Below are 16,779 nucleotides of genomic sequence, written 5' to 3'. Positions count from 1 at the left end.
AACAGAAGGTGTTAATAGACTGTATAGTAACAACAAATCTCTACAAGAACTAATTCATGACGTGTAATTTGTTTTAACTGAGTAAATTATATAGCTCCTGTAAAAACATACATTATTATCGGGCTGATATGAACCATCAATAATGTGGTTATTGAATTTCTAATACGGCATGACATGGAAAGGACAAGAAAGCCTTTAAACAAACTGAATCAATACAACGACTAAACCTGGAGACAAGACTGACAAGTGATTCAAGCCTACGAGGAAGTCCCATCTCCCTCAATCAGCAAAAAGGCTCAGCAGGGACAGCTGAGGACAGTCAGCCTGTCAATGAGGGTGGGGGCTCAGAGCCAGCCCTCCGTCAAACATGAAACAACACATTGCTCTCTGGTCTCCACCACATGAGAGGAAAACAAAAACAAAAAAAAGAAAGTAACCGAATAAGCAGAGATCAGCGGCAAGAATATGCATACTGTCTCTAATATCATCATCAACATCTACAACCTCCCATCCTTGAAGCATCTCTTCTCCAGTCCAGATGTGTCTGTTTTCTGAATATTTTATTACGTCTTGTGTTTTTTTTATATAGCTGAACATTATTGTATAGCTTAACGGTGTATTTTTCTTTCCCTATGTCCCTATTATTCCGCTATGCACTGCTCATACCGTATAGTTACATATACACTATTTCTACCGCCAGTATCCGCCTGACTGTTCACTACAGCTGTATTTCTGCTTATTGTTGTCATTACAACTATGAAATCTGCTTGAAACGTATCAAGGCTTTCAGTGCCAATGTCAGCTGTTGTAAAAGCACACTGCCGCTCAGTTCTTCCCCCACTTCGACGTCGCAAAGTTTATTGCAAATCTCACAAACCGGTTTTACCGGCTTTAAACGTCCCTCTCCTGGGTTCACAAATAACAAACAAACTCAACAACAAGGTATAAAGATGCCATAGTTGCCACACGAGATAAGATAATCCTTTAATTTATCCCACAGTGGGGAATTATACTGTATATAATTTACAGTGTTTCTGAAAAGCTACCCTTGCTGTGGACCTGCACTGTCAGGTCTTGTATAGTATGATATTATTCTATTGGTTTATATAGACCCTCAAGTACTCCAGGTAAGAACTATTGAGTCATGAATCAGTGCAGTGTGATAACAATTACTGTAAACTACATTACTTGGGTACATTTTCCATTTTGGGTACAAGTGCCAGAGATGGAAGCTGGAGTACAAAGGCATACCTTTACATACGATTTTAATCCTTGCAATGATGTGGTTCACGGTGCCAGCTTTGATTAAGTAGGCTGCAAACATAAAATGCCTTTTGGAACTCTCCTCGTGAGGATGCATTGTTATGAATAAAAGGTTAAAAATGACATTAGCGGATGAAAAGGAGTAGGCAATAGCTTGATTAGTTATTTCAAATTCCCAGTATGGCATTAAAAAGATCCCTAATTTTCTTCGGGCCCTATGGCAACCATGTGCAGATCAAAACAGCGCTAAGCCTTTTCCGATCTCCTGCATGCTCAATGAGCCTTAACAGAGCTGTCCACTGTTGCTGTTATTCAAATTTCGTGACCTCAGGCAACCCTTTTTTCTGTGGTATGCCTCATATTTCATCCAAACTCAAAAACAAAGACACAAACACTGATTTACAGTGAGAGACTCTCAGCACACGGCATATGTAGCATGATATTAATAATTAGCAAGAATAGATATTTCTGAACATAAACATGCTGTTTCTTGATGCTTTTAGTTTCTGAGTAGGCTGTTCACTTCAGTTCATGTCATATTTACGTGATACTAAGAGAACAGTGCATCTGTGGTTAAAGTTTATTGCTGCAGAACTCTTTCAATCTGCCCTCCTGTTAGGCTTACCTGTTACATCTTTGTGGTTTCTTTATGGATTCTGATCCTGTTGCTATTTTCTGGCACTGAATCTGCAGCATTGTTTGCAGTTTTCTTTTCAGTTTCCTTTCTGTATTGTACTTCAATAATTTGTCACCTGCGGCGCAGGCGGCATCAGTCTGGAGATGTGGTGTGAAAAGCAGGGCGCAGACGAGACGCCATGCAACGCAAAGAGTGGGTTTATAACAGACAAATATCACAGACGAAACTTTAAATTGCACTTTCAATAACACTCTATAAAATAACCATACAGAGAAGAAAGACTGAAGTCAACCATTCTTGGCGTATATCAATAATTCCGTCATGTTCTCGGTTCTTCAGAGGCTGTAACTGCACTTCCCTACACAACTTCTCTCAGCTAACAGCAAAAAACAGAGAAGGACGGAGAAAGTTCAGTGAAAGATTGGATTTAATTTCCTGTAGTCCCAACTTAATAGCTCTCTCTCTCTTTGCTTTATAACGTTTTGATTGGAAAACTTTTATAATGTAAGATTCAAGGTGAATTCTGCTGGTGTCTGTTTGCCTAACTCTCTATGCGTGCAGAGTGAATGGAGATGCGACCGTGCACAGTCATCCAACCAGCCAAAAACACGTCACCCCTGGGTGATGACGCTATGCAAAGGTTGAATGCCAACTGACAGAAAGGTTGGCTGTTCACCACCAAGAGGAAGAAGCGCAAAAGAAAGCACAAAGACTGAAGAGGCACGGTCAACGGCTACATATTCAAACTAAGAGAGAAGAAGTGATTTGTAAAGCTGTTTCCACAGCAGGGAGAAGAGCTGAAGGACCAGCAGCAGCACAGACACTTAGAAGAGTAGCCTATATTTACAGTTGTTCCACGCATTTTTCACACTGACAAGAAATGCCAGCAGATTGCACCAACAAGAAGATATGGGTCTGCAGCACTCTGCAGAACCAGGCTGAAGTCTGAGTGCACACTTACAAGCAGTGGGTCAAAGAGACAGGACAGTGAACTTGTGTAAAAAGTCAGCGCTATTTAAGTCAGAGTCAAGAATGCTCAGCAAAGCTACAACCACAGTCCACTCCACTTTTTGTCTTGGGTTTATTTTCAGTCGGGCACCTTAGCTCATACTGTCACTCTACACATGATTAATTGTCGCAGATCGACTACATACAAAATGTCAGAGTAAATTAATTAAATTGAACCAAATCATAAACCATTTAAACAAAAAATAACACAAAAGCTTAAACATCAGCATTATACCAGTCTGACTGGGTCAACTGGTCACCCTATAGTATAATATAGATGATATAGGAACGCTAAACTGCCCAATATGCCTACCAGTGATGTCTGATTGATGATGTGATGTGGTGTACATAAACAGTACACACAAACACGCGTTCCCACCGCAGAAAAAACGCACACAGAAAATTTGAATGTCATGAGAAATTCACCTGCTTAATGACGCTTTTGTTTTAGTCAGAGTAATTAGTTTGTGAAAGCAGATTGCTGGCTGAGTGATAATTAATAGAAGCACTCTGCTGCCTGTCAAAGCAGAAAAACACAGCACTTCCAGACCTCCACTTATTTGATCTCACTGAGATTCCACCTCTCACAGCTCCTAATGGATGCCAGAACCATCCATCTACGCAGCAGGGGTGAACCGGTCCTCGAAATGCAGCGCTTAATTTCCACTATTCAGCATCATCGTACACATTAGGAGATGACCTTAGCCAACCTGGATTTGGAGTCCCGCTGAGAACAATGCACGGGGAGAACAGGGAAGGGAATTAGCGAAGGCAATTACTCAGCCATGGATTTGTCTGATAAGGCTCATTTTTCTAAAGACGATTACATACTGTAGCTCTACAATCTGCTGAAGCGCCGACGCTCACATTTTACATTGTGCGGCTGACCTGCGAAGTTTACACCTTCCCAAGGGATTACCGTGCCTCCGAAAAAGTTGTCTGTTGTCTTACAAGCAGATAGATGTGTAGAAGCAGTGATACTGACATCAGCTGAGCAACGCCTCAGAGGCTGGCTGATGACGCTGGAGGAGGATGTGAGATAGCAGCACGGTGAGGCTGCCGGAGTGTGACGTGGAGAAATTAAGAGTTGTTTAATTAACTTTTTTATTTTTTTTCCCTGAGCCTTAAAACTTCAGGCACCCGAAGCGAAGGAATGTTCATCTGCTACACAAAACATTTAAAATCGGAGGTGAGTTGAACCTCTCTCTAACTGGACAGGAGAGAATTCAGGTTTGGGGCTTTCTTTGGGGAGCTGATTTCATACATTTGAGAAGAATTTACCATTTAGAGGCTTTAACAGTTAAAAGTAGCAGCCTGCTTGCTTCACAGATGGAAAAGTTTCATGCACAAGATGCGAAATTCACCCTTGAGGGGATTCATCGCAGTGGAAGCAAGAAGTATCCTTGAACATCTAACAAGTTAAGATGATTCACAGAATCCATCCATATTTTTACTTTCTTCCACAATGAAGGCCACTTGAATGTGCACACACATGACTACAATCATCCTTCGGCGCCCCTGAATTATTTATGGATTCCAAAATTAGCACTTAAAAACACAGGGCAATATTGTTGCTGCTGACAGAATTATTGCTGTATCTTAGTGGTTGTTCGAACCTGAATAAATCCTCCGACCTCTCCCTCCTTCACTGCCCTGCTCCCATTAACCAAACCCGCGTCTACGCAGCTGTTGCTGGCCCCGCGGTCACTCAGCGCACACACACACCCACTCGCACATTCAATCACACACGCTGAGGCTACACTACTGTGTCGTCTGCTTGTCCTGCCACCGCTGCAGCCTGGTGGGAGGTCTAATTGGAGCAGATTGAGCTGCTGTCCTGCGACATATGGTTCACAGCCCTGACAGCGCAAAACAAAGGACGGAGATCCACGCAGGTCCTGGCCCCATCAAAGATTCACCAGATGGGTTAGACAGCCGCACAATACAGGGCTGGAGGACGCGGACAGAAAAATCTAATCTCTGTTTTGTCATTATGGATCCTAATCATTTTTTTTTTTCTGTGTAACTGAACTGAAGACATAACATGATAGTTCCATAAAACTATATTCTGTATACATGCAGTATAACAACAATAACAACAAAAGTAGCACTTGCAACAGTGGTTCTGCTGGTCCATGTGGCTGCTGAGCTGTAATGCTAACCTATCAAAAATGTCAGTGGTTCAGTGGTTCATACTTGGGATTGATTGTTTTCAACATCCCAACACGCCTACGGTCTTTGGCTATGTAAATGACCTCCATGTCTTTCCCGACTCTGGCTAGCGCTATTGTCATTTCTTTTCTCTGGGGCCCTGTCTTGCCATACAAGATGACAAAGGAACATTAAGTAGATAACATTTGCTGCTCTTTAGCTGTGGTTTTTCGAGCTCAGATGGGAGCTAGCGTCAGAATCCCCAGAGACACAATGCCCCCATGTCACTGCATGCTTTTGTGACTTTTTACAAGAAATGGCAACAGCCTAAGTTAAAAACTGTCGGTGCTGCTGTTTGAGTGACAGTAAATGAGGAGCTAATCTTGATTTAGGAATTTAGGCTTATTTTTTGCTTTATTTACTGTTCAAAATCAAAAACACTAATCGATGAAATTAATTTGATGTAACGCTCAGCTGATCTTTTCATTTCCAGAGTGAATGAAGGGTTGAGGGGAGAGGAGATAGAAAGGATGGGGCTGAACAAAAAGAGAGAGTAAAGGAGCAAATGATTCTATATCCTTGTGTCAAACTGCTGTGGCTCAGGTGGTTGAGTGGATTGTCTGCTGACCGCAGGGTTGGCTGCATGTCCAAGTGTCCTCGGGTCACACACTAAAACACAAAGATGCTCCCAAAGGTGCTCCCAACCCAGCAAGCGAGGACCCTGCGTGGCAGCTTCCACCTTTTTTGTGTGAGAATGTGTGTGATTGGGTAAATGAGAAACACTGTGAAGCGCTTTGTGTACCAGTAAGCCAGAACATCACTATATGAGTTCAGATCATTCACCATTTGTAAGTTTAAATTAAAAATTACAGTCTGATTTTTGGATTCTGTGCCAAACACTGATCTAAACTGAATAGTTTAGGTTAATTTCAGACATTTGGTCACTACTTGTGTGTACCATAGACTGCATAAATATGGACAATGTGTTGCCACTTCCTTGCCTTGGCAAAACTGACGCTATTTTCCCAGGATTTGGGCAGCGGCATCTTGGGATTTGGCATGGCAACTGGTAGTCGCTATTACGTCACATTCTGTTTCTATAGCGTCAAATAGCTGACTAAAACAAAACTTATACAAAAAACTGACACTTGAACATGCATCAACATTATATCAACTACCTAAAATGACCGAAACCATCCTTGAAAAAAATATTTGACGTGCACTTTAGTGTTTTAATTCGGCCCAAGTCCCATCCACTAAAATGGAGGATGTGGAGTTTATGACTTATACTGCAGCCAGTCACCAGGGGGAGCTCTACTTGCTTTGGCTTCACTTTTGAGGAGCCGTTCTGTCTCCATCAGGTCACTTTGCGTTGAATCGTGTAAGAAGGAAAGATACAAATCCTAATCTGACCTGACATATAGTAGCCAATTTCCCGTCAAAATCCACAATAGCTTTGACCTAACAGCTGGCTAATGAATGTAGAGGAAGACGTTAATTCATTGATTCAGTAACTGCTTGTCCTTTGGAGGGCCGCGGGGGGGGGGGGGGGGGCTGGCGCCTATCCCAGCTGGCATTGGGCGAGAGGCGGGGTACACCCTGGCCAGGTCACCAGTCTATCGCAGGGCTAATACAGAGACACAGACAACCATTCACACTCACATGCACACCTACGGCCAATTTAGAATCACCAATTAACCTAATGAGCATGTCTTTGGACGGTGGGAGGAAGTCGGAGTACCTGGAGAGAACCCACGCAGACACGCAGATTTCTGGACAGTGTATTGTCAGTGCACATGAACAAAATGCCAACCAAACTAAGAACAGATTAAGACCCAGAGGCACCATGAAAAGCTGGTCCTTTCTGTGTGTAAAGTGATAACAAGTAACCTAAAATGATTTAGTAAACCACAGATATGTTCCTATACACCTCATACCAAACACTCCAAACTAAAGTTATAAAAACTAATCATTTGTTTGGATAAGATGCACTTTTCTCATTATGTGGACGCATCAAGCAGCGTACCAGAGCTGTTCTATACAGTGCACTGGACAACACAGTGTACACAGTGTATAGGGTTACTATCACTATCTCTGTGTGGCAGCATCCCTCATACTGTGAGTGCACCTGCTTCATGAACTACTTCTTGCTTATTTTTCTCTGTTTTGCTTCCAGCCTTGGAAGAGGTGTTCATGTCAGACTTTGTCAAGAATTCATCTTTCATCCAGGAAATACTCTATTTGAGAAGGCTGAGGGTGAAGTGAGAAACAGTTAGAAATAGGTAAACGCTGCCAAGCTGCGTAATTCTTTTTCTCCTGGAAGGAAAAAAAGGGCTTCACTTAGAATTAGAGGAGGATTAATGGCATCCTCACACATCACAAACTTTTGGCACCCCTTCATCTGCTGGCTTCAGGGACTTTTTAGCAGATGGTGGTATATACAGCGTGGCAGTAACAATTACTCTTGCTATGCTTAGGTAGTATTTTCAATTGTATAGAAACAAAGACTAAATACAGACATCCATTTCTTTATAATCAGACAAATGCAAGTTATGCCATTTCCTTTAGTTTCTATTGTTTCGCTGGAGTGAAGGATGGAATACACAAACCTACAATATCACCACGAACTGATCCATGACTGAGACTAAATCATTCCCACCTGAAAACTGCCTTTCATTTCCTTAAAGATGACTGATGTGTGATGTGGATTACACAGATCAGGCATAACAACCACCTTCCTAATATCGTGTAGGTCTCATTTGTGCCTCTCAAAACAACTGTGACACAATGTTGTTAGTGGGGGCCTTTGGGTCCTAGGGGAGGGGTCTCTGTGGATCAGGGTTGTTCCAGTGCATCCCACAGATACTTGATCAGTTTGGGATCTAGGGAATTTGTAGGCCTTGTGCTGTTTTTTGTGTTTTTTTTTAAATTGTTCCTAAACCTTTTGTGTGTGTGTCTGTGTCCAGCTGCATCCTGCTGCTGCCATCAAGGAGTGTCATTGCTATGGGGTGGGGGTGCTTGGTCTGGTCTAGGTGGGTGGTACATGTCTAAGTAACATCCACATGAATTGCTGGTCCAAAAGTTTCCCAGCAGAAAATTGTATTGTCACAAGATGGTCAATGTTATTTCCATCTCCTGTCAGTGGCTTTAATGGTATGCCTGATCATGTATGTGTATATGCTTTACTTAATCACAAATAGTTCAACTTTGTAAAAACAATAGGTAATAGAGGTTCTCTATGCTTCTGTCGGAAGTCTCGATGTTCCAACACTGGAAAAGGGTAGCCTGTGCTCAACAGCAAACCTGGTAATTCAACAAGCACAAACACTTCACACTGCGATTAGCTACAAGTGTGCAGGTGTGAAATAAGATAGGAGCCAATTTTCTCTTCCTTTTTTCCTTTCCATCCGAATATGCATCATTCATCATGAACTTTAAACCAGCTTTACAAAAGAAATAAATGTGGTACAAAATATACTTAAATTCTCCATTTATGACAACTGTTGTAACAGTTCAAAAGTCCTACAGGATGTTTCGCAAACTTGTTGAACCTATTAGAATACTAGAAGGAAGCAGATAATTTAACCCTCATCTCAAGACAACTTCATTATTAATTAATTAATTAATCTTTTAATTGGTATTCTTCTTATTTATTTAAACTTGTTTTGTTTTAGTCAAAAGTTTCAGTCGAATATTTTCATCTTTTCCTTTCCCCGTATCAATCCCACTCTCTGCTGTCTGTCCATTTTCAAAAATAGGGGACAAAGGGAGGCGCAGAGCAGTGGAGAGAAGGAGGTCATTTTGAGTGCAGTCATCCAGATGAAAGAAAAAATAAAGAAAGCAAGTCAGAGAAAAGGAGAGTTGATGATTTATGCTGCCATTCGTGTGACTGCGCTCAGACCGTCCCAGCCTGATGATGCATGGTCTAGATCACTCAATCCGCTTATTTCATCCGGATGAGTGGACCTTTAATGCTCCCCCATGCTTTCCCACTGGCCGACCCCCTTTCTACCTACTTTCTTTTTAAAGCAGAGGACAGTGGACAAAAAATTAGTATGACACAATGTGACCAAATAGCAGATGACTTCCGGCCACACTTTGAAAAATGGCCCAGCAGTGCCACAAAAATGTCATTGGTGTAAGAAACCCACACAGCTGAGGCTCTGGAATGCACCCTTATTAATAAGAGAACAAGGACGCACTCAGTTCAGCAGAAGTGTGACGACGGGGCACGTGAATGATGATGCCTTCAGAGAGGATGCACTGTTTGTTGTGCTGCGAATGAGCGAACGTACGAATGAGTGAAGACGCGGGTCAGTGAATATACTGTAAGTGGTGTCTGAGACGGCACCACTGCGCTGTGTTTTTCCAGCGCTGTCTAAGAATGACGGATATCTCTAATACGCACTCATCTATTTTTGATTGGCAAAGCTGATTGAATTCCATTTAGCGCCGCTGTCACCATGTCCTCATTTCAAACTCGTAGATCTCCCTCGGCGGGTAATCAGGCGCTTTGAAAACTGTTTGATGAAAGAAATTTGGCCACATCATTCAGGAGAAACCAATCTATTAGCCTACACAGCTCAAAGCGAAACGCACGCTGAAAGGACGTGTGTCACCGGCTTAACAAAGCCTGTGTGCTGATGACAGGACTGAGAGATTTAATCATGATAGAGTAAAACAGGTAATAATTAATAGCACTCACATTAATAATCTGTTTTGATAATGACTTAGAGAGGGAGTTAGAAAGACCAAATAGAATAACAAACTGGTGTGATGCTGATCTCTAGAAAACTTCCAATAAGCTGTACACTGCCCATCAATCCGTAAGTGGGGAAAACACTGACAGCACATACTGCAATTAGGTGAATGAAATCTGATAGGAGTGACAAAGCTGAAATATGTCTGAAAGTAATAAATAAATGATTCAAATAGTTTGACAAAAGCAACGGGTACTGTAAATGTTCGACACATCTAAAAGTAATGGATAAAGGATACTTAGCTAAAGTAGTGAATGGCTAGTTTTCAAAAATTTTGCTCAAAGTATTGAGTCTGTAGTACTTGTTTTAAGTATTAAACTCAGTCAAATCCTCTTATTCTAGGGTAGTGGATGTTTTATCATGTAATGTTTGGAGCAAATTAACTGTAAAAAGGTTTCCTCACCTGGTGATCTGAAGGTCCAGGCCTCGTCGTCATCAAAGTGCGTATCTCCTGCTGTGAACCTCTCCCCGGGGAAAAACGCGTGAGCCACCGTTCCCCCCGGCCCGTCGAAGGGATACCCGTCATTGTGGTCGGCCTTGGTGAAGTCGATCTGAATGTCCGCGTCGCTGCCGGCCACCTCGTGGAAGTTCAGCGGTGCGATGTCGCTCCAGACCTTCAGGGCGTAGTACATCAGGGCTCGGACAGTGTCCCTGCCCAGTAGGGCCGAATCTTTAGGAAAGGTCCTCACCCTGAGAGAGGGAAGGAATAGAAGGAATATATTAAATAAAAGGAAAGAGAAGAGGGGGTGAGGAAGTAAAGAAGGAGATGAGGCTCATGAGGAAAATGGATGAGACAAGGAAGTGGGAGAAGGAAAAATCATGGAAAACTACAGTATATCAAGAGTGTAACCATGACACCTCAAAGATTGACACAGAGGATTATATTCTCATGTTATCAACTTGGTAATTTCCCGGCTCTAAAATTTGCTTTGTGCCGGTGACAGGTGGCATGAAGCAACAATATCTAAATAGCGTATTGTGTGGAAATGTATCTCTTTGCACTAAGAAATAAGTCTATCCTTGGGGGCGTCGTTAGTGTGCAAACAAAATACCTAGTGATAGATTAATGCCCCCCTCCCCCCAAAAGGAAAATATGCATTTAAATTGGAACAGAAAATGAATGTTTGTGGTTTGAAAGAGGAAAAACATTGAAGCAGGCTGTGCTCGTCTATTAGTATATGCTATTCCTGCACAATCTCAGCTGCTTTAATACATCCCTGCAGCCATCTGAAGGTGCATACTGTACGTTGCTAAATCTACAACCAGAGCACAGTGCCACAATGCACAGCAATCCATCGCGCGTATCTTTATTGAATCACAAGCAAAGGACAAGGTGCTGCCGCAAAACAATCCCAAACATATATTGGAGGGGGGCCAAATGTGTCTAATGACAGCGACGGATCAGTTCCGTCTCTCTGTCTTGTTTCCGACTTTCTTCTTGGCAAAAGTTTTATTCCTTAAATGGAATAGAGTGGGAAAAGGTTGTTGTGTCACACATGCTATAATGCTGTCATATAAACAGCTTCATCTACATGTTTTTTATTATTTAAATATTAAATATTTAGACCTGTCCAGGCTGTACGCTGCCTCTCGCCCACTGACAGCTGGGATAGGCTCCAGCCTCCTGCGACCCTCTAGAGACAAGCGGTTACAGAAATTAAATGAATGAATAAGTATCATTACTGAACTGATTTAATAAAAAAAATAATAAAATAATTAAAATAGGGCTTAAAGTTGGAGAAATGACATAGAGGTGCCGAATGGAAACAGTAGAGATTGGAGAAGAAGAGTTGGATGGAGGTTGATCTGAACTGTGGAAAATCACAAAAGCTTAAAAGGTCAAATAAACAATGTCTGCTACTGGGAGAAACCTGCACAAAACCTCCAGTTTGCATATTTTCTTTGATTCCATCAGTTTTTTTATTTCATGCTCTGCCGCTCACGTACTATACACTGATAATAGTTTGAGAACACAACGTGTATTTGAAGAGATTATGGCAACGGCTTTTTAGGAGCAGCTCTTGAGCTTTTCACTGTCTTTTCCATTTCCCTCTTCCTCATTGAGTGCAGTCCTCCTTTGCGTCACCTTAACATCTCTCAAGATATTTCTCCATGACAGCCACAGTCCAAATGAGAATAAACAGAATACCTCTCAGATCTCAGCTTGTGTACACCTTCTTCTGTCTCCGTCATCCCTTTAACACCCTCAAGTCTTTGCCTCCTGTTTCTTCTCCGCTTCTACACATGGCACTAGACTTCTTTCTCCCCCACAAGAGAGCACTTTGTCTAAATACAAGAAGCAATTTGGCCATCGCCGACTGCTCTAGGAAATTAAATCAGTGAGTGATAGTGACAGAGAATATCAGTACAGTGAGTGCGGGCTTATCTTGTCACCTTGACGACTAGCTTACAACCTGCAAGGAAACAGTTAAAATGTACAAAGCAGTGTACTGGGAGAGATTCTTTTTCTTTTTACTAATTAAAAGTACAAAGCAAACAAGACGGTCACTACACTCACGGATGTACTGTGCATACTGAATGTGGTGACACATAAAAAAACAGCTCCTTCCACTAACATCCTTCGGATAAAATGAATGCCACACGAAGTTTTATCGATCCAAACCCTACATACCCAGAGATCACACATCCCCAGCCTCACACATTTAATCAGTTTCACCCCATCACTATTACTGAACTTTTAGAAACTGTATCACGAGAGTGACATCCAACCCTCTAGATTTGATATCGTCAACATTTTTATATAAGGTCATAAATTAAATTTTTAACAGTTCTCTATCTACTGGCTGCATGTGTGAAACCATTGCTAAAAAAAACCACAACCTCAAACTACAGACCCAATTCCAAGCTGCCTTTTATTTCAAAAAAATTGTGTCCAAGCAGCTTCTCCCTGTGCTTGAATCCAACAAAATATTTGAAAGTTTTCAGTCTGGTCTTAGGAAGCACTATAGCACAGAGACTGCTTTGCTTAAAGTCATAAATGACCTTTTAACGGCAGCTGGCAATGGTATGAGCTCAGTCCTGGTACTCCTAGACGTGAGTGCGACCAGATACAAGAGATCATGGCATTCTTTTAAACAGGGTGAGGTACTAGGCGGGAACATCAGGGACGGCCCTTGACTGGTTGTCCTCATATTTATTAGACAGAAAGTTTTATGTTACTGAAAATAATTTTAAATCATCTGTGTGTAATATGAATTATGGTGTTCCTCAGGGGTCGGTTCTAGGACCAATTCTATTTTCTTTATACATGCTTCCTTTGGGAGACATCAGTCGCAGGCATGGTGTCTCCTTCCACTTTTATGCAGACGTTACCCAGATGTACCTGCCTTGTAAGTCAACATGACACCAAAAACAGGATGAACGACAACTTCCTACAGTTAAACTCAGACAAAACGGAAATGATTATTATTGGACTCAAACAGCTGCCTAAACAAGTTCCACCCTTGGCTGGTTCCTTCTGCAAGAACATCAGTACTGTTGTGAATAACCTCGGTGTCTGGACTGACTGGACTGACCAAAGACAGTTCAACCTTGTTTTTACCATCTGAGGAACATTTCCAAGATCCGGCTCATTTTATCTTTTAAAGACACAGAGACTATTTTACATGCTTTTATTTCATCACATCTGGATTACTGCAACAGCCTTTTTACTTTACTTTAACTTTGTTTTATGTGCCTGTTTTCAAATTGCCAATTTGTTTTTTAATGTTTTTGTGAAGCACTTTGTAATGTTGATTTGAAAAGCGCTATACAAATAAAGATTATCATTATTAATTTTATTATTATTATTGCTGCTGGTATACATTACATTAAGATATAGATGTTCAATGCTTTGCTGGTAGTATATCGGATGGGTGCACCCCATTTGTTGGAGAGATAGATTTTATTGACAATTATGACTACATTTTCAAATGTCACAGCTTGCATCGAGTGAGACAAGACTGTACCGCAATCAAAACAGGAGCACAAACATAGACATTGATTCACGTATCGATTGTCATACGCTGACTTGAGGGCTAGTTTAATAGCCACAAGGCAAGACACCCTACACATAATGGCTGATATTCACGGGCACAAACAGAAGTTATGTCTTAAAGGAGAAAAGGGGATTGAGAAACACAATGCACAAATCAGGGGTTTAAAGAGAGGAATTCTTGGTGTAAGCGAATTTCTAGAGAACACCAAAAATGTTCCTGCATAAAGGCAAAAATTAGCATCTGTCAGAACACCTTCATCGTTCATTTATGCAGCGATTTACATGCAAGAGGCAACAAAACTACGAAACAAAAGGCAAATCTATGTGAAATGGTGAATGGAGGGATGTTCTGTATGCAACAAGGACTGTAAGCTATGCAGGGAGTTGAAGGTGAGTGCATTTAGAGTGAGCTGAACTTCAGCTGAGCTGTGACTTTTTTATTAAATCCCGGATAAACAGGCTTACAAATTAATTCTCCCTGACTCGAGGGACACCACACTGCTTTTCTCTTTGATTGGTGTTTTAATCCAGCAAAACTAGGTGGATATTTGTTAACTCAATTTCAGAAAAATATTACCAACTGTTTCCTACATAGTGTGGAAGAGAAACAGTGTGAGAAACGGCCTCAGAGTGGTCCAGTTTTGTCTAAATCCAGTTGTTTTCAAACTTGGGGATAGGTCATCAGTGAAAAATTAGTCTTAATTCATCAGTCCTTAATCAATGTAACTGGCTTCTTTTCACAGCTGAGGTGTAGTCTGTGTTATGTGTTACACAATTAGTTAAACATGGGATGGCCTTTATCGTGAAGCACCCACAGGAAATGTAATAATGCATATGTCACTGAGATCAGAGCTGATATAATACAAGCCAAGACATGGTGACTTTGTGTAGGCCTGTTTTAAATACTGCAAGAAATAAATGAACAAGAAACAATTCCTCAGCATCATAACGGACTTCTTTCACTGTCATGATGGAAAAAAACATCAGTGACAAGTACAAAAATCTGATTCAATTCATAAAATGTTCTGATGAATTTCACATATATGCCATTTTCTGCATCCTCTCGTTAGGACCTTTGCTGCGATATCACGAGACTAGTTTGAACGGCAAGTCTTATGAGATTAGTCCACGTTACATCTTTGTACAAATTGTAAGGTTAGTTCTTCATAAATAAGCTGAAGTGTTAAACTGAAATATCTCAAAATGAATCGACGTTGACTCCAATCGAATCCAGAACTTGTTAATCAAAATCGAATCGATTCAGGAAGTACAACTTCTTATGAAAATGAGATGAGTTGATTTGATGGCAATGAAAAGTTGTTCAAAGAATGTCTAGACAGGACTTTCTGTACCCACAGGTGTTCCCAAATCAACCACAGCTGAAATCTTCATATCATATCACAACTTCACCTTAAAAAAATCACACTGTAATGGCTCGTATACAAATCTGTAGCTCTAACACAAAAGCCTCATTATATTTAATTAGTTTAGACAGATGGATCCCGCCATTGGACTGCCAATCTGTGTGCCAGTCACTGTAAACAGTTAGGTCACAAAGAGGTTCAGGGAATTAGATTCTGTCACCACAAACAATCGTTAGAAAAAGTCCTCCTTCATTCTTATTTCTCCTTCTATTGAATTTGGCCTCCTAAAAAAATTGTTTCTGCCAGAAAAATGATCCTTTTGACATTTCTTTGAGTCCACGCTCACACGCATTCTTTATGATTAAGGAGTTCTTGTTGAGTACGGGTGATTCATTCCACTGACGGCTCCCCCACATTTTTTTTTGTGCCCTTTTACCATTAGAGGATCCCTGGCGGTAAAACAGCGGTTCATAGTGATGATTTCAAAAATTAATTTTTAGTAATGTTTTTTTTTGTTGTTTTTTTCGCCCCCTCAGCTTCTTGGGGGAGATCCCGTAACTATTTCTTCTAGTTGTATCATCAGCCTTTACTCGCTGATTTCAACATGTGCACCTAATGTCCATTTCATGTCATCACCAATGTGGTTCAAATTTTTGAGTCAGTAATTTCTAAACTAGAATACCACTGAAGTGTCTGAAGAGCTCTCAGCTTGGTGGGCAGGGAAAAAAACAGGGGTTCTTTTGGTCAAATACTCTGAGCACCGAGGCCGGCCCTGTGAATTTCTGCCAAACCTGACAGCTCATCACAGTGGTTTGACAATGCTTACCTTCCACAAACAACGAGTTGTAATTCAGGTGAGCAAAGGCTGAAAAGCACAGTTGTTTGTCAGAGAAATACACTGCTGTTGTCAGTTACTGTACGTGCTACCCAACGTATGTGCGCTTAAAGACTTTTGCCAATAAACAACTTAAAAACAGACAGCTAATTTTCTTTTTATTAATTCTACCAGGTGATACTTTTTTCAGTAGAACACAATGTACTGTACATGTCCAATCTTCAGACAAACAAACTGAGGTAATGGACAGGATTAAAGAAAATGAAGGAGAAAAAGGGATACAATTATCTGAGACATAATAGGAGGGAGAGACAGCAAGGAAGTGTAACGAGCAGAAGCACAGCTAGTAGTGCAGAAATATTTCTGACAACTCCCCATGGCTTCGTCTTCAACAGATCTAACTTTAGTCAGCCTGTTCTCCATGAGAATGACGAGTTCCTTAAGTTTCAGCGTTTCTCCAGGCTACTACACTCAGAGGGATCAGTGATCACATAGACACATTTCCATCTCTGACAGATTATCTGATGTCTCCGTTTTCCTTTTGACCCAAAAAAATGTCTCTCATTACAAAACCTCTTTAAAAATGGATTCTGTTACAGACCTCCGAGTTAGCACAGATCCGTGTTTGAGAGACAGAGAAAGAGGGAGAGAGAGGTCCTGTTCACGCCTGGCAACAACATGCCTCACGGGTGATCCGATCACAAGCATGGGTGTCAACCCAAGTTGCATTGAGGACGCATTGAGATCAGTCACTTGGGCCGTGT

The 16,779-nt window shown here is 41.3% G+C and overlaps 1 protein-coding gene across 1 annotated transcript in view; it reads right to left on the bottom strand.

Moving 5' to 3' along the window:
* The window catches only part of LOC311507937 (matrix metalloproteinase-17-like), an 81,179-nt gene that overhangs the window by 25,112 nt on the left and 39,288 nt on the right, over positions 1-16,779 (bottom strand). Inside the window, exon 4 of the mRNA XM_084572482.1 lies at positions 10,223-10,509. Within this exon, the coding sequence (XP_084428608.1) occupies positions 10,223-10,509 (287 nt within the window). The remainder of the gene's footprint in view (positions 1-10,222; positions 10,510-16,779) is intronic.

Source organism: Chelon labrosus, assembly GCF_963514085.1.
Source record: "Chelon labrosus genome assembly, chromosome: 22".
In the NCBI taxonomy this organism is placed as follows: Eukaryota; Metazoa; Chordata; class Actinopteri; order Mugiliformes; family Mugilidae; genus Chelon; species Chelon labrosus.
The sequence above is the reverse complement of the archived record's forward strand: the minus strand, read 5'-3'. Positions and strand labels throughout refer to the sequence as shown.